General features: G+C 45.5%; 1 protein-coding gene across 10 annotated transcripts in view; it reads right to left on the reverse strand.

Moving 5' to 3' along the window:
• The window catches only part of LOC139548170 (unconventional myosin-XVIIIa-like), a 184,765-nt gene that overhangs the window by 17,293 nt on the left and 148,652 nt on the right, over window positions 1-18,820 (reverse strand). For all 10 annotated transcript variants that reach the window (XM_071357637.1, XM_071357635.1, XM_071357634.1 and 7 more), the window contains 8 exons: window positions 17,417-17,540; window positions 14,254-14,454; window positions 14,036-14,146; window positions 13,736-13,840; window positions 13,405-13,551; window positions 12,782-12,895; window positions 10,955-11,071; window positions 10,335-10,418 (listed from right to left, as the gene is read on the reverse strand). In XM_071357637.1, the coding sequence (XP_071213738.1) occupies window positions 10,335-10,418; window positions 10,955-11,071; window positions 12,782-12,895; window positions 13,405-13,551; window positions 13,736-13,840; window positions 14,036-14,146; window positions 14,254-14,454; window positions 17,417-17,540 (1,003 nt within the window). The remainder of the gene's footprint in view (window positions 1-10,334; window positions 10,419-10,954; window positions 11,072-12,781; window positions 12,896-13,404; window positions 13,552-13,735; window positions 13,841-14,035; window positions 14,147-14,253; window positions 14,455-17,416; window positions 17,541-18,820) is intronic.

Consider the following 18,820-nt stretch of genomic DNA (forward strand, 5'->3'; position numbering starts at 1 on the left):
TGGGTTCAAGTCCGGGCCACTCAAGGACATTCAGAGACTTGTCCCGAAGCCATTCCTGCGTTGTCTTGGTCGTGTGCTTAGGGTCGTTGTCCTGTTGGAAGGTGAACCTTCTGCCGAGTCAGAGGTCCTGAGCACTCTGGAGCAGGTTTTCATCAAGGATCTCTCTGTACTTTGCTCTGTTCATCTTTCCCTCGATCCTTACTAGTCTCCCAGTCCCTGCCACCGAAAAACATCCCCACAACATGATGCATTCAACCCAAAGAGTTCAAACTTGGTTTCATCCGACCAGAGAATCTTATTTCCCATGATCTGAGAGTCCTTCCAGTGCCTTTTGGAAAACTCCAAGCAAGATGTCATGTGCCTTTTACTGAGGATTGGCTTCCGTCTGGCCACTCTACCATAATTGTTAAAATGTAACCTTTATTTAACTAGGCAAGTCAGTTAAGAACAAATTCTTATTTACAATGACTGCTTACCCCAGCCAAACCGGGACCGCTGCACTACTCGGAAGCACATAAAGGCCTGATTGGTGGAGTGCTGCAGAGTTGGTTGTCCTTCTCGAAGGTTCTCCCATTTCCAAAGAGGAACTCTGGAGCTCTGTCAGAGTGACCATTGGGTTCTTGACCACCTCCCTGAGGGGCACTTCTCCCCCGATTGCGCAGTTTGGCCGGGCTGCCAGCTTTAGGAAGAGTCTTGGTGATTCCAAACTTCTTCCATTTAAGATTGGTGCCTCGACAACAGATTGGTGCCTCGACACAATCCTGTCTCGGAGCTCTACGGACAATTCCTTCGACCTCATGGCTTGGTTTTTGCATTTGCTTTTTGCTTTGACATGCACTTATATAGACAGGTGTGTATATAAAATAAAAAATGCAACATGTAACAACTTAAAATATTTTACTGAGTTACAATTCATATGAGGAAATCAGTCAATTGAAATACAGTTGAAGTCAGAAGTTTACATACACCTTAGCCAAATAAATTTAAACTCAGTTTTTCACAATTACTGACATTTAATCCTAGTAAAAATTCCCTGTTTTAGGTCAGTTAGGATCACCACTTCATTTTAAGAATGTGAAATGTCAGAATAATAGTAGAGAGAATGATTTATTTCAGCTTTTATTTCTTTCATCACATAACCAGTGGGTCAGAAGTTTACATACACTCAATTAGTATTTGGTAGCATTGCCTTTAAATTGATTAACTTGGGTCAAATCCTTTAAGGAGCCTTCCACAAGCTTCCCACAATAAGTTGGGTGAATTTTGGCCCATTCCTCTTGACAGAGCTGGTGTAATTGAGTCAGGTTTGTAGGCCTCCTTGCTCACACACGCTTTTTCAGTTCTGCCCACAACATTTCTATAGGATTGAGGTCAGCAGCAAAGCACCCCCACAACATGATGCTGCGATCCCCGTGCCTCACGTTTGGGATGGTGTTCTTCTGCTTGCAAGCCTCCCCCTTTTTCCTCAAAACATAACGATGGTCATTATGGCCAAACAGTTCTATTTTTGTTTCATCAGACCAGAGGACATTTCTCCAAAAAGTACAATCTTTGTCCCCATGTGCAGTTGCAAACCGTAGTCTGGCTTTTTTATGGCGGTTTTGGAGCCGTGGCTTCTTCCTTGCTGAGCGGCCTTTCAGGATATGTCGATATAGGACTCGTTTTACTGTGGATATAGACACTTTGTACCTGTTTCCTCCAGCATCTTCACAAGGTCCTTTGCTGTTGTTCTGGGATTGATTTGCACTTTTTGCACCATAGTACGTTCATCTCTAGGAGACAGAACGCATCTCCTTCCTGAGCAGTATAACGGCTGCGTGGTCCCATGGTGTTTATACTTGCGTACTATTGTTTGTACAGATGAACGTGGTACCTTCAGGCATTTGGAAATTGCTCCCAAGGATGAACCAGACTTGTGGAGGTCTACAATTTTTTTGTGAGGTCTTGGCTGATTTCTTTTGATTTTCCCATGATGTCAAGCAAAGAGGCACCAAGTTCGAAGGTAGGCCTTGAAATACATCGACAGGTACACCTCCAATTGACTCAAATGATGTCAATTAGCCTAACAGAAGCTTCTAAAACCATGACATAATTGTCTGGAATTTTCCAAGCTGTTTAAAGGCACAGTCAACTTAGTGTATGTAAACTTCTGATCCACTGGAATAGTGATACAGTGAATTATAAGTGAAATAGTCCTTCTGTAAACAATTGTTGGAAAAATGTATTGTGTCATGCACAAAGTAGATGCCCTAACCGACTTGCCAAAACTATAGTTTGTTAACAGAAATTTGTGGAGTGGGTGAAAAACAAGTTTTATTGACTCCAATAAGTGTATGTAAACTTCCAACTTCAACTGTAAATTCATTAGGCTATAATCTATGGATTTCACAGGAATACAGGTATGCATCTGTTGTTCACAGATACCTTTAAAAAAAATGGGCCTCAGGATCTCGTCACTGTCATTCTGTGCATTCAAATTGCCATCGATAAAATGCAATTGCGTTTGTTGCCCATACCATAACCCCACCGCCACCATGGGGCACTCTGTTCACAACGTTGACATCAGCAAACCGCTCGCCCACACGACGCTATACATGTGGTCTGCGTTTGTCAAATCAAATTTTATTGGTCACATATACATATTCAGCAGATGTTATTGCAGGTTTAGTGAAATGTTTGTGTTCCTAGCTCCAACAGTGCAGTAATATCTAACAATTCACAACAATACACAAACCTAAAAGTAAAAGAATGGAATTAAGGAATATATAAATATTAGGACGAGCAATGTCGGAGTGGCATTGACTAAATACAGTCGGAGAGAATAGAATACAGTATATACATATGAGTAAAGCAGTACGTAAACATTATTAAAGTGACTAGTGTTCCATTATTAAAAAGTGGGCAGTGATTCCATGTCTATGTATATAGGGCAGCAGCCTCTAAGGTGCAGGGTTGAATAGAGGAGTGGTAGCTGGCTAGTGATGGCTATTTAACAGTCTGATAGCCTTGAGATAGAAGCTGTTTTTCAGTCTCTCGATCCCAGCTTTGATGCACCTGTACTTAACTCATCTTCTGGATGGTAGCGGGGTGAACAGGCCGTGGCTCGGGTGGTTGATGCCCTTGATAATCTTTTTGGACTTCCTGTGACATCGGGTGCTGTAGGTGTCCTGGAGGGCAGGCAGTGTGCCCCTGGTTACCGTACCACCCTTTGGAGAGCCCTGCGGTTGCGGGCGGTGCAGCTGTCATGCCAGGCGGTGGTACAGCCCGACAGGATGCTCTCAATTGTGCATCTGTAAAAGTTTGATGGTCTTAGGGGCCAAGCCAAATTTCTTCAGCCTCCTGAGGTTGAAGAGGCACTGTTGTGTCGTTTTCACCACACTGTCTGTGTGGGTGGACCATTTCAGATTGTCAGTGATGTGTACGCCGAGGAACTTGAAGCTTCCACCTTCTCCACTGCGGTCCTGTCAATGTGGATAGGGGCGTGCTCCCTCTGCTGTTTCCTGAAGTCCACGATCAGCTCCTTCCTTTTGTTGACGCTGAGGGAGAGGTTATTTTCCTGGCACCACTCCGCCAGGGCGCTTACCTCCTCCCTGTAGGCTGTCTCGTCATTGTTGGTAATCAGGCCTACTACTGTTGTGTCGTCTGCAAACTTGATTGAGTTGGAGGCGTGCATGGCCACGCAGTCATGGGTGAACAGGGAGTACAGAAGGGGGCTGAGCATGGACCCTTATGGGGCCCCTGTGTTGAGGATCAGCGAAATGGAGGTGTTGTTTACTACCTTCACAACCTGGGGGACGGCCCGTCAGGAAGTCCAGGACCCAGACGCACAGGGCGGGATTCAGACCCAGGGCCCCAAGCTTAATGATGAGCTTGAAGGGTACTATGGTGTTGAAGGCTGAGCTATAGTCAATGAACAGCATTCTGACGTAGGTATTAATCTTGTCCAGATGGGATAGGGTAAGGTAGAGGTGATAAGATCCTTAACTAGCCTCTCAAAGCACTTCATGATGACAGAAGTGAGTGCTACGGGGCAAAAGTAATTTAGTTCAGTTACCTTTGCTTTCTTGGGTACAGGAACAATGGTGGACATCTTGAAGCAAGTGGGGACAGCAGACTGGGATAGTGAGAAATTGAATATGTCCGTAAACAAACCAGCCAGCTGGTCTGTGTATGCTCTGAGGACGCGGCTAGAGTTGCCATCTGGGCCGGCAGCCTTGCGAGGGTTAACACGCTTAGATGTCTTACCCACGGAGAACGAAACCCCACAGTCCTTGAGAGCAAGCCGCTTCGGTGGCACTGTGTTATCCTCAAAGCGGGCGAAGGTGTTTAGCTTTTTTGGGAGCAAGATGTTGGTGTCCGCGACGTGGTTGGTTTTCCCTTTGTAATCCGTAAATGTCTGTAGACCCTGCAACATACGTCTTGTGTCTGAGTCGTTGAATTTTGACTCTACTTTGTCTCTGTACTTAGGTTTTTCCTGTTTGATTGCCTTACGGAGGGAATAACTACACTGTTTGTATTCGACCATATTCCCAGTCACCTTGCCATGGTTAAATGCGGTGGTTTGCGTTTTCAGTTTTGCCGGAATGCTGCCATCTATCCACGGTTTCTGGTTTGGGTAGGTTTTAATAGTCACCGTGGGAACAACATCCCCTATACACTTCCTGATGAACTCAGTCACCTTGTCCGCATAAGCGTCAAAGTAATTCTGAGGCTACCCAGTCCGCGTGATCAAAACAATCTTGAAGCATGGATTCCGAATGGACAGACCAGCTTTGAATAGACCTTAGCACGGGTACTTCCAGTTTGAGTTACTGCCTATAGGAGCAAAATGTAGTCGTGATCTGATTTGCCGAAGGGAGGGCAGGGGAAGGCCTTGTAGGCATCTCGAAAAAGGCAAGTAGCAGTGATCTAGTGTTTATCCTAAGCGAGTACTAGAGTCAATGTGTTGATAAAACTTCGGTAGCGTTTCGCCAGCTACAATAAATGCGGCCTCAGGATATGTGGTTTCCAGTTTGTATAAAGTCCAGTGTAGTTCCTTTAGGGCCGTCGTGGTATCGGCTTGAGGAGGAATACAGTGGTGCAAAAAAGTCTTTAGTCAGCCACCAATTGTGCAAGTTCTCCCACTTAAAAAGATGAGAGAGGCCTGTAATTTTCATCATAGGTACACTTCAACTATGACAGACAAAATGAGAAAAAAAAATCCAGAAAATCACATTGTAGGAATTTTAATGAATTTATTTGCAAATTATGGTGGAAAATAAGTATTTGGTCACCTACAAACAAGCAAGATTTCTGGCTCTCACAGACCTGTAACTTCTTCTTTAAGAGGCCCCTCTGTCCTCCACTCGTTACCTGTATTAATGGCACCTGTTTGAACTTGTTATCAGTATAAAAGACACCTGTCCACAACCTCAAACAGTCACACTCCAAACTCCACTATGGCCAAGACCAAAGAGCTGTCAAAGGACACCAGAAACAAAATTGTAGACCTGCACCAGGCTGGGAAGACTGAATCTGCAATAGGTAAGCAGCTTTGTTTGAAGAAATTAACTGTGGGAGCAATTATTAGGAAATGGAAGACATACAAGACCACTGATAATCTCCCTCGATCTGGGGCTCCACGCAAGATCTCACCCCGTGGGGTCAAAATGATCACAAGAACGGTGAGCAAAAATCCCAGAACCACACGGGGGGACCTAGTGAATGACCTGCAGAGAGCTGGGACCAAAGTAACAAAGCCTACCATCAGTAACACACTACGCCGCCAGGGACTTAAGACGTGTCCCCCTGCTTAAGCCAGTACATGTCCAGGCCCGTCTGAAGTTTGCTAGAGAGCATTTGGATGATCCAGAAGAAGATTGGGAGAATGTCATATGGTCAGATGAAACCAAAATAGAACTTTTTGGTAAAAACTCAACTCGTCGTATTTGGAGGACAAAGAATGCTGAGTTGCATCCAAAGAACACCATACCTACTGTGAAGCATGGGGGTGGAAACATCATGCTTTGGGGCTGTTTTTCTGCAAAGGGACCAGGACGACTGATCCGTGTAAAGGAAAGAATGAATGGGGCCATGTATCGTGAGATTTTGAGTGAAAACCTCCTTCCATCAGCAAGGGCATTGAAGATGAAACGTGGCTAGGTCTTTCAGCATGACAATGATCCCAAACACACCGTCCGGGCAACGAAGGAGTGGCTTCGTAAGAAGCATTTCAAGGTCCTGGAGTGGCCTAGCCAGTCTCCAGATCTAAACCCCATAGAAAATCTTTGGAGGGAGTTGAAAGTCCGTGTTGCCCAGCAACAGCCCCAAAACATCACTGCTCTACAGGAGATCTGCATGGAGGAATGGGCCAAAATACCAGCAACAGTGTGTGAAAACCTTGTGAAGACTTACAGAAAACGTTTGACCTCTGTCATTGCCAACAAAGGGTATATAACAAAGTATTGAGATAAACTTTTGTTATTGACCAAATACTTATTTTCCACCATAATTTGCAAATAAATTCATTAAAAATCCTACAATGTGATTTTCTGGATTTTTTTTCTCATTTTGTCTGTCATAGTTGAAGTGTACCTATGATGAAAATTACAGGCCTCTCTCATCTTTTTAAGTGGGAGAACTTGCACAATTGGTGGCTGACTAAATACTTTTTTGCCCCACTGTATACAAGGCTGTGACTATAACCGAAGAGAATTCTCTTGGAAGGTAATACGGATGACATTTGATTGTGAGGTATTCTAGGTCGGGTGAACAAATGGACTTGAGTTTCTGTACGTTATCACAATCACACCATGAGTAGTTAATCATGAAGCATACACCCCCGCCTTTCTTCTTCCCGGAGAGTTCTTTATTCCTGTCTGCGCGATGAACTGAGAACCCAGCTGGCTGTACGGACGGGGACAGTATATCCTGAGAGAGCCATAATTCCGTGAAACAGAGTATGTTACAGTCCCTGATGTCTCTCTTGAAGGAGATCCTCACCCTGAGCTGGTCTACTTTATTGTCCAGGGACTGAACATTAGCAAGTAATATACTCGGAAGCGGTGGATGACTAGAAGTCCACTCCAAACACCTCTTCTCTGCCGTCGGCAACTTGGAGCAGCCTCTGGGATAAGTTTGATTGCCCTGTGGGGTACGAACAAAGGATCCAAATCGAGAAAGTCATATTTCTGGTCGTAATGCTGGTGAGTTACCGCCACTCTGATATCCAAAAGTTATTTCCGGCTGTATGCAATAACACAAAAAACGTTCGGGCTAATAATGTTAGCAATAACACGCACACAAAAAAAATACTACAAAGTTGCTTAGGAGCTAGAAGCAGAGCTGACTGAGGGCTACTCTCTATAGCCACACCAGGTTCTTAAGCCTGAGGGCTACTCTCTATAGCCACACCAGGGTCTTAGGCCTGAGGGCTACTCTCTATAGCCACACCAGGGTCTTAGGCCTGAGGGCTACTCTCTATAGCCACACCAGGGTCTTAGGCCTGAGGGCTACTCTCAATAGCCACACCAAGGCCTTAGGCCTGAGGACTACTCTCTATAGCCACACCAGGTTCTTAAGCCTGAGGGCTACTCTCTATAGCCACACCAGGGTCTTAGGCCTGAGGGCTACTCTCTATAGCCACACCAAGGCCTTAGGCCTGAGGACTACTCTCTATAGCCACACCAAGGCCTTAGGCCTGAGGGCTACTCTCTATAGCCACACCAGGGTCTTAGGCCTGAGGGCTACTCTCTATAGCCACACCAGGGTCTTAGGCCTGAGGGCTACTCTCTATAGCCACACCAGGGTCTTAGGCCTGAGGGCTACTCTCTATAGCCACACCAAGGCCTTAGGCCTGAGGACTACTCTCTATAGCCACACCAAGGCCTTAGGCCTGAGGGCTACTCTCTATAGCCACACCAGGGTCTTAGGCCTGAGGGCTACTCTCTATAGCCACACCAGGTTCTTAAGCCTGAGGGCTACTCTCTATAGCCACACCAGGGTCTTAGGCCTGGGGCTACTCTCTATAGCCACACCAGGGTCTTAGGCGTGAGGGTTAATCTATGAGCCATGCACCTCTTTGTCATTGTTCTCGCCCCTGAGCGAAAAGTAGAAAATATCTCTACTGGGTGCTGTTCACATCTCAACAGGGGGTCCAGATCCAGATGAACCTTTTTCTTTAGGAGTAGCCCGGCATCTCTCTACAGAGCGCTTCAGTTTTATCATAGTTCAGACCAGGATAGGGCTTCAAACACCGGACATAATTACAGGCATTTAATTTATATTATTCAAAGCCGTGCCCCAGACTGAATTAATTTTCATTCTTTCTAAAAGTTGCTCCGCTGTTTCAAAGCAGACAAACTAAGCTCATCAAAACAAGATTCAGCAACTGAGACATAAACTGAACAAGTTCCACAGACATGTGACTAACAGAAATTGAATAATGTGTCCCTGAACAAAGGGGGGGGGGTCAAAATCAAGAGTAACAGTCAGCTGGCCACCAGCTGCATTAAGTACTGCAGTGCATCTCCTCCTCATGGACTGCACATGGACTGCACCAGATTTGCCAGTTATTGCTATGAGATGTTACCCCACTCTTCCACCAAGGCACCTGCAAGTTCCCGGACATTTCTGGGGGGAATGGCCCTAGACCTCACCCTCCGATCCAACAGGTCCCAGACGTGCTCAATGGGACTGAGATCCAGGCAGGTCCCAGATGTGCTCAATGGGATTGAGATCTATATGATAACATAATATATGTTATCCATATGATAACATAATATACACTGACATTCCTGTCTTGCAGGAAATCACGCACAGAACGAGCAGTATGGCTGGTGGCATTGTCATGCTGGAGGGTCATGTCAGGATGAGCCTGCAGGAAGGGTACCACATGAGGGAGGAGGATGTCTTCCCTGTAACACACAGCGTTGAGATTGCCTGCAATGACAACAAGCTCAGTCCAATGATGCTGTGACACACCGCCCCAGACCATGACGGACCCTCCACCTCCAAATCAATCCCGCTCCAGAGTACATGCCTCGGTGTAATGCTCATTCCTTCGATGATTTGTAAGTCGCTCTGGATAAGAGCGTCTGCTAAATGACTTAAATGTAAATGTAAAAATGATAAACGCAAATCCGACCATCACCCCTGGTGAGACAAAACTGCGACTCGTCAGTGAAGAACACTTTTTGCCAGTCCTGTCTAGTCCAGCGACGGTGGGTTTGTGCCCATCGGCGACGTTGTTGTCAGTGATGTCTGGTGAGGACCTGCCTTACAACAGGCCTACAAGTCCGTTTCTTTTTTTGCTTGAGTTTATTTGCTAGGAATAATAATTTCCTGAATATTGACTTTGGGAAATGCGTGGGCGGTCAGACGAGGCCTCTTTGTTTCATCTGAAACCAATAAAAGAACATCTAGCTTTATGCCCTCCAGTCCAACTCTCCTCCAGTCCAACAAAGTCTTTAAATAGGCCTAAACGTAATCTTTAAGGAAAGAAAAGTCGACAGTTTTATAACATACTGGCTATATAATTATTATTATGATGTGAAGTGAAAGAAACTGTCCTTTACAAGTTCCTGGGAGCCCCTGGGAGCACCAATAAGATGACAGCTTCACTGCCATAATGACTGACTAGGCATCAGAGAGCGAGAGAGAGTGAGAGAAAAGGGTGGATTTAGACACGGCTCTCTTAGCCTGATGATCTTAGAGCCAACCTCTCCCTCAGCGACAGCGGGGATAATTGTTCCGAGGCCAGGGTCTCTGATGGTTATCTCCAGATTGGAGCGCCACAACGTGAGTGTCATGCTACAACACAAATGTCCAATGTCTGGGTGGTATTATGGGGCAACAGACAGAGAGGTAAAGGTATTACAGGCTTGATCTCAGACAGGGTCACCTTGATTTGATGTTGACAAGAACAGCCACAGACTGTGACCACACTACACAGCACTAGAATGAAATCACTAGGACTGAAGGGTGCATATGCTAAAGCTGGGGGCTACTGAAGTTAAACACCCGACTGGGCACCGCGACAGACAGTCTGACAGACGTTCTCCATCTTCAACTGTCAAACGGAGTTGACCAATTCTGTTAATCTGATAGACACATCTCTCCAAAATGACACATCGATTAAACCATGTCAATAATTTGTAAGGACTACCATGCAAAGAGAGGGGATAGGGGTGGATGAATTTAAATTCCATGGGACAGATGACTTATGTCAGCTAGCTAGTCCTGCTCAATGAGTCTCATTATGTTGTTCTAAGTGCAGACAAAGTGCTGCATTAGGGAATAGACAAGACTATCCCTATACCCTCCTGGCTAAACAACTATGTCCCAGTGAACTGTACCTTCTCCTGGACATCCTGCTTCTGCTTGAGGGCCTCCTCCAGCTGGGCTTGTAGGTCAGAGATCTGGGCTAGGTTCTGAGTTGACTACACACACACAACACACACACAGGTTAGCTACTGGTCTGTCTGACCGGTTTAACACTCATTTATCTCTACAGTGTACTGTATGATGTCTCCTTTATTAACACAGTACAACATGATATATTCTTCCCTATTTGGTCTGCACAGACAACAGATTGATCAACAACCATGAACAAACATGTTGATGGGGACAATGTCACAGGGACATCTTTTTAAACGCACGAGCAGGGAGGGGAGACATCAATACATCTCATTGTGAAATCACTTATCAGAGATGAGTGCTTTTTCTGCTACATGAAGCGCTCAGCATAGCGAGCCCAGGGGAACAGCTGTCTCACTTTAGACGGGATACATTCATTTGGATCTAGTGGAAGCTGATCACTCATATTTCCCCCAGTGTCAGACAGACAGAGCTCACTTTTCATTTCCACTTGATAGCAATCTGCTCTACACATATACACTAAGCTGATTCCAAACACTACTTACACCATTGAAATAACGCAGAATTACCAGAATGTGACTGTGTGTGTGTGTGTTACCTGGGAGACAGCTGACTTGTGCTTCTTCATGAGCTCGTTCATATCCTCCTGGTCCTCCTCCATACGAGACTGCAGATCATTCTTCTCTCTCTGCAGCCTGCTCAACTGCTCCTCCAGCTGAGAGAGAGAGAGACAGAGAGCCGGGGGGAAAGAGAGATTTATAGAATGTGTAAAATAGGATGCTGACTTCTGTAGCTGTACATTCAATATTGTGAAACGTATATTGATCCAACCAACTGACCATAGAATAATATTGTTTCAGGATATATCCACAATATACTCCATATGTTATAAACCATAAGAATGCTCAGCAGTACAGCTTAATATTGTACAATCTTACAGTGGAGGCATATTACCCCTCCCACAAAGACTGTTCCCAGTCACCTGGGGTGGCAGGTAGCCTAGTGGTTAGAGTGTTGGGCCAGTAACCGAAAGGTTGCTAGATCGAATCCCCGAGCTGACACTGTTCCTAGGCCGTCATTGTAAATAAGAATTTGTTCTGGTTAAATGAAAAAAATTATCAACTGAGCCAATTAGCAGCTAATGCTAGCAGGTTGCTCCTAACTGACTTCTGTGGGAATATCAGAGGTGTAATCCCATTTCTATAATTACTTCAACAATGCTGAGAGGGGCAGCAGGAAGATGAGAGGGGCTGGGGACAGTCAGGGGAAGTATTAATACATTATGAATAATGTGGATATCAGAAAAGGATAATGAATCCTTTAGTACATAGCTGAGAGATGACAGGACTTGCTGGCACAATGACATCCGTCTTGTTAACATGGAGGGAAAAACAGACCAGGGGAATGGATAATGGACCACATCTGATGAATTTCACCAAAATAGAACCAACAGAATTCCTTGGAAAGGAATTGCAAGATTTCATACTGGTATTAATACCCATTCAATGTTTATTTCCTATGTTAGACCAAATAAATACCCTCATTTCCCCAAAATATGTGCAAGTAAAGTATATATCAACCCCAACATTGATGTGTTTGTTCCTGTTGTACTTCCATGCCAGGAAAACATGAAATAAACCGTAGACAATCATTCCATCAAAAAGTACATTTAGACTGATGAAAATCAGTGTGTGTACCGCAACCTGCAAAACATCTATCCATCCATTCCTCCATCTATCTCTCCCAGTATCTGTTGTTCCTGACCTGCTGCTGTGTGAACTCAATTACCTTTCCCTCTCACTGCAGAGATAATATTCACCCAATGACTGCTGTATTAAACTGGAATGGATTTCAAGGTGATACGTCTTGTTCAAGTTAGAAATGTTGATGAAACATGCCATCATGGGCAGAAATCATTTCCCTGCACTCATAATGGCAGCCGCAGTGGTCCATCTCACAGGAAGAGAGAGGTGAGGACAGGGAAGGAAAGAAGGAGAGAGAGATTCCCTCCACTGGCTTCCAGTCAAAGCTCGCGTACACTACAAGACCATGGTGCTTGCCTACAGATCAGCAAGAGGAACTGCACCTCCCTACCTTCAGGCTATGCTCAAACCGTACACCCCAACCCGAGTATTCCGTTCTTTCACCTCTGGTCTCTTGGCTCTCGCTCAGCCCAGTCCAAGCTCTTCTCTGTCCTGGCACCCCAATGGTGGGACCAGCTTCCCCTTGAAACTATGACAGCGGAGTCCCTGCCCATCTTCCTAAAACATCTGAAACCCTACCTCTTCAAAAGAGTATATTAAATAATCCCACAGCACTCTTCCCCAACACCTTGCGTGCTCTGAATAAATGTCATTCAACCGCTGAAAAGGTGATGGTGAATGTAATAGGTTAGAGGTAGGAAGGAATGGTGAACTGTACTGACAGCCTGTTTGGCTTTGGAGATGTCGTCCATCTGCACATGCAAGTCCTCAATCTCCACCTCCATAGATTTACGGGCCTTCACTGCTGCCGTGCAAGTGAACTCTGACTCCTCCAGCTGAGAGAGAGGGAGAGAGGGAGAGAGGGAGAGAGAGAGAGAGGGAGAGAGGGAGAGAGGGAGAGAGGGAGAGAGGGAGAGAGAGAGAGAGAGAGAGAGAGAGAGAGAGAGAGGGAGAGAGAGGGAGAGAGAGAGAGAGAGAGAGAGTAGAGATTTCATTTCCAATATCGAAATTCTATTCAATTCTTATTGTGATGTTTCTTGACTTTCCCAGTATCTCCGTGGTGTGTCAGTATCTCCGTGGTGTGTCAGTATCTCCGTGGTGTGTCAGTATCTCCGTGGTGTGTCAGTGTCTCCGTGGCGTGTCAGTGTCTCCGTGGCGTGTCAGTGTCTCCGTGGCGTGTCAGTGTCTCCGTGGCGTGTCAGTATCTCCGTGGCGTGTCAGTATCTCCGTGGCGTGTCAGTATCTCCGTGGCGTGTCAGTATCTCCGTGGCGTGTCAGTATCTCCGTGGCGTGTCAGTATCTCCGTGGTGTATCACTGGGCGAGGGTGCTAGGGGTAGTACCTACCTGGTTTTTGAGCTGGGCAATCTCTCTCTTGCTGGGGGCGTTGTTCTTCATGTGGTCCAGCATGATCTGGGCATCAGCCAGCAGGGCCTTGGTTCGCTTCAGATCCTTCCTCAGCCTCTTCTCTGACTCCACGTCTCTGGGGTTCACCTGGGGACAGCAGCAACACAACCAGATTAAGACCAGCTCAACACATTACACCACACACTAATCACAGTACCAACAAAAGCCTGCATAATCTGTAACTATCCAGTAGGAGGGTTGACAGCCACTGGACATATAACTAGTCTGGGTAAAGACTGTCCAAGGTGAACTGGTAGTGAGGTGACAGTACCTGGTCCTGGGAAGACAGCAGCTTGGTCTCCAGTTCTCTCCTCTCACGCAGAACCTTCTGTTTGTCATCATACTCCTCCTCCAGCCTGACTTCTATCTGCTTCAGCTGAAAACACAGGAACACACTATACGTGACCCAGGGAATGTGGTCCAACTGAAAGAGACATGTTTACATAATAAGTCATCGTCTATGTTTGTGCTTTGGTGACGAAACCAGCTATTTGTGGCGACTAAACTCACACATTGTCACAACTAATCATTTGCCTTTAGAGTCATGTAAAGTTTCCGGTGTGTGCTGTACCTTCTTACTGCAGGACTGTCTGATCTCCTCCACCTCCTCGTCTTTACTTTCAATCTCCTTGGAGTGTGTCTGGCGCAGTCTCTCTGTCTCCATCTCCAGACGCAGCTTAGCCTGCACAAGTATATATGAGTGTTATCCTCAGTAGAGTGTGTGTGCGCGCGTCTGTATGTGTGTGTACAAGTGTGTTTGTCTCTGTGTGTGTATATATAACTCTGTACCTGCTCCAGCATCTGTATAGTTCCGGCCTGTTCATCCAGCTCCTCTTCCTGGTCTTTGACCTTGGCCTCCAGGTCACGCATCGTCTTCTTCACCTTGGACAGCGACGCCTCATCCTTGGTCTCCTGGGACGACAGGTCCAGCAGCTCCGCCTCCAGCTGTTCTAACTTCACATTTTGCGCACACATCTCCAGGTCCTTGTCCTATAGGGAGAGAGGAGATACACATTAAAACACACATCTCCAGGTCCTTGTCCTATAGGGAGAGAGGAGATACACATTAAAACACACATCTCAGGTCCTTGTCCTATAGGGAGAGAGGAGACACACATCTCCAGGTCCTTGTCCTATAGGGAGAGAGGAGATACACATTAAAACACACATCTCAGGTCCTTCTCTTATAGGGAGAGAGAAGATACACATCTCCAGGTCCTTGTCCTATAGGGAGAGGAGACACACATTAAAACACACATCTCCAGGTCCTTGTCCTATAGAGAGAGAGGAGATACACATTAAAACACACATCTCCAGGTCCTTGTCCTATAGGGAGAGAGGAGATACACATTAAAACACACATCTCCAGGTCCTTGTCCTATAGGGAGAGAGGAGATACACATTAAAACACACATCTCAAGTCCTTGTCCTATATGGAGAGAGGAGACACACATTAAAACACACATCTCCAGGTCCTTGTCCTATAGGGAGAGAGGAGATACACATTAAAACACACATCTCAGGTCCTTGTCCTATAGGGAGAGAGGAGATACACATTAAAACACACATCTCCAGGTCCTTGTCCTATAGGGAGAGAGGAGATACACATTAAAACACACATCTCTAGGTCCTTGTCCTATAGAGAGAGAGGAGATACACATTAAAACACACATCTCCAGGTCCTTGTCCTATAGGGAGAGAGGAGATACACATTAAAACACACATCTCCAGGTCCTTGTCCTATAGGGAGAGAGGAGATACACATTAAAACACACATCTCAGGTCCTTGTCCTATAGGGAGAGAGGAGACACACTAAGGGTGTTTTCACACTTGCCCCCTTTCAGTCAATTTGTGTGAACTCAGTGCAGTTCACGTAATGTTTAGTGCAATGTGAACTCCAAAAAAACCTCAGACCTCAAAAGAGCCCCCGAAGCAAACTGACCTGAGACCATCTCCAGAGGGGGTCTGAGTTCAGTTCGCTAGAATTCCCAAGTCCGGCTCCCTTTTTTAGGGTAATGTAATCACAAAGCTCCACAGGTTCGCTTGTCATTATTCCCGCAACACAGACTATCACGGGCATTAATATAGAGTTGGTCCCCTTTTGCTGCTATCACAGCCTCCACTCTTCTGGGAATGCATTCCACTAGATGTTGGAACATTGCTGTGAGGACTTGCTTTCATTCAGCCACAAGCGCATTAGTGAGGACGAGCGCTGATGTTGGGCGATTAGGCCTGGCTCGCAGTCGGCATTCCAAGGTGTTTGATGGGGTTGAGGTCAGTGCTCTGTGCAGGCCAGTCAAATTCTTCCACACCGATCTCGACAAACCATTTCTCAATGGACCTCACTTTGTGCCACTTTGTGTCATGCTGAAACAAGAAAGGCCTTCCCCAAACTGTTGCCACAAAGTTGGAACCACAGAATCGTCTAGAATGTCATTTTATGCTGTAGCGTTAAGATTTAAATTCACTGGAACTAAGGGGCCTAGCCCAAACTATGAAAAACAGTCCCAGATCATTATTCCTCCTTCACCAAACTATACAGTTGGCACTATGCATTGGGGCAGGTAGCGTTCTTCTGGCATCCGCCAAACCCAGATTCATCGGACTGCCAGATGGTGAAGCGTGATTCATCACTCTAGAGAACGCGTTTCCACTGCTCCAGAGTCCAATGTCGGCGAGCTTTACACCACTCCAGCCAATGCTTGGTATTGCGATCTTAGGGTTTTGTGCAAATGCTCGGCTATGGAAACTCATTTCATGAAGCTCCCAACGAACAGTTCTTGTACTGATGTTGCTTCCAGATGCAGTTTGGAACTCGGTAGTGAGTGTTACAACCGAGGACAGACGATTTTTACGCGCTTCAGCACTTGGTGGTCCCGTTCTGTGAGCTTGCGTGGCCTACCACTTGGTGGCTGAGCCGTTGTTGCTTCTTAGATGTTTCCACTTCACAATAACAGTGCTTGTAGTTCAACGGGGCAGGTCTAGCAGGGCATACATTTGACAAACTGACTTGTTGGAAAAGGGGCATCCTATGACGGTGCTACGTTGAAAGTCACTGAGCTCTTCAGTACGGGCAATTCTACTGCCAATGTTTGTCTATGGAGATTGCATGGCTGTGTGCTCAATTTTATACACCTGTCAGCAATGGGTGTGGCTAAAATAGCATACTTTTGGCAATGTAGTGTATTTGATGAGAATCACATCGGGACAAAATCAATTCTAGCTCTTAAAGCGGCAGTAGCCTACAGTGGGTGTACAATTTTCAATTACTGCATTATTTAACCTGCAGTTATTCTGCTATTTATTCTCTTACCAATAATATTGACATGTTAATAGTATCTTCTGATTACAATTATTATGTCTCATCTTTTAACTAAATGCAATCTATTAGCTTCCTAAATGTAAGTAGGTATATCTAGCTGTCCGATGACAAACTGATGGAATGGCTTGTACTGCACTTTGTAAAAACCCAGGGTGCATGGAGTGAATGTTGCAAAAAGCTCTTGGTTCCTTTCTAAACATAAAATGTGAATGCAAATAGGACTCGGACCAAAAAATAGGTTAAGTGAACTGACAAAAGAGTTGAGTCCTCATCAAAAGGCAAGGGTAGTGAGAATACAAAGAGAACTGAGTTATTTTACCCCAGAGTTCACTTTAAAGAGGACTGAGAGCAGTTATTTTAAAGAGGACTATGTGTGAAAACATCCTAAACACACATATCCATGTCCTATAGGTGTATACACACACAATCATAAAAATAAAAAAATCATTCAAATAGCTGTGCTTGATTGAGCTTGCCATGGAGCCAATAGAATAGTCACAAAAATGCAACCCCAGTCACCTGAGACTTCGGGAAGATTCAAATGCTCAAAGTACTTGAAAGACTTCAAATACTATTTGAATAAATGTTTGTCACACACAGAGATGTGGTAGGCCAGTAGAGTACAGTACCTGCAGTTGCTGTCGCAGGGTGAACACCTCTCCAGTCAGCATGTCCTTCTCTCTGCTCAGCATCTCTCTAATATTCTTCTCCCTCTGAACCTCCTCCTGAGACAGGTTCTGCTCTGAGTCAAACCTGACACACACACAGTCATGTTAATGCCCTGTCTGGCTAGACACACACCCTGCCGTGAGTCCCCTATCGACATAGAACAACATACTCGCACAGGGGGAGTGTTTGTCGTTCTGTTTACTTAGTGAACTAAAGGGGTTAGACAGCAGGGGCCTCTAACCAGCACAGCCAAGTTTAGAGACCACACAGTGTGTCTGTGTGTGTGTATGTTTCTCCCCCCTGAGTTCCAGGAGACGTCCATGGTGAAAAAGTCTCTGGTCAGCAGGCTGGAAGCCAAGTGTGTACACATACGCACACCAAACATTTGCAGTGGGGTTGCAGCATCCCAGTAAGTTTCCTAGACTTTACTGATCTCCTAGATTCATTTGTATTATAAACTGGGTGTTTCGAGCCCTGAATCCTGAATTGGCTGACAGCAGTGATATATCAGACCATATACCATGGGTATGGCAAAACATTTTTTTTACAGTTCTAATTACATTGGTAACCAGTTTATAATAGCAATAAGGCACCTCAGGGGTTTGTGATATATGGCCAATATACCATGGCTAATGGCTGTATCCAGGCACTCCACTTTGCGTCATGCTTAAGAACAGCCCTTAGCCGTGGTATATTGGCCATATATCACACCTCCTTGGGCCTTATTGCTTAATTATATCTCTCCTACTCTGCTTCGGTGTGACATCACTCAGTAACCATTACCACAGAGAGAGCGAGAGAAAGAAACAAAGAAAGAAAGAGATAGAGAAAGAGAGAGGGGGGGACAGAGAGAGAGAGAGGGGGGGACAGAGAGAGAGAGAGAGAGGGAGAGAGGGAGAGAGAGAGAGAGAGTACTGTGGTGTTTTACCCAGGACTTTAAAATATTTAAAGTTACAGTGAAGATCTAAGGTAGTGAGCTTGGTTTCTTCTTCAGGTCACAGTGAGGGTGAGTGTATGAGTAATATCAGGCTGTAGTTGCAGATCTGAACGTACTGTATGAGTGTGTGTGTGACGCACACCTGTGTGTAGGTGCGTGTGTCTGTATCATAGACTCTGTCCTATTATGGCGTCTAGGAGAGCACAGGCAGCGCCATTCAGGACATCTCCATTTTGAAGTAGACCATTTTCTTCTACTTCTATGGAGTTGGTAAACAAACTGAAAGGGTGCATACTGTCACCTGGAGTGTGTTGTTTGAACAGGTATAAATCCAGGGTTGGTGATTTACTGCCAACTGCAGTTAAGGAATGTTTCCTCACAAGTTTAATTCATTGGCTGATTCCTCCTGATGACCTGGATGGAATTA

Source organism: Salvelinus alpinus, chromosome 21 (assembly GCF_045679555.1).
Source record: "Salvelinus alpinus chromosome 21, SLU_Salpinus.1, whole genome shotgun sequence".
In the NCBI taxonomy this organism is placed as follows: Eukaryota; Metazoa; Chordata; class Actinopteri; order Salmoniformes; family Salmonidae; genus Salvelinus; species Salvelinus alpinus.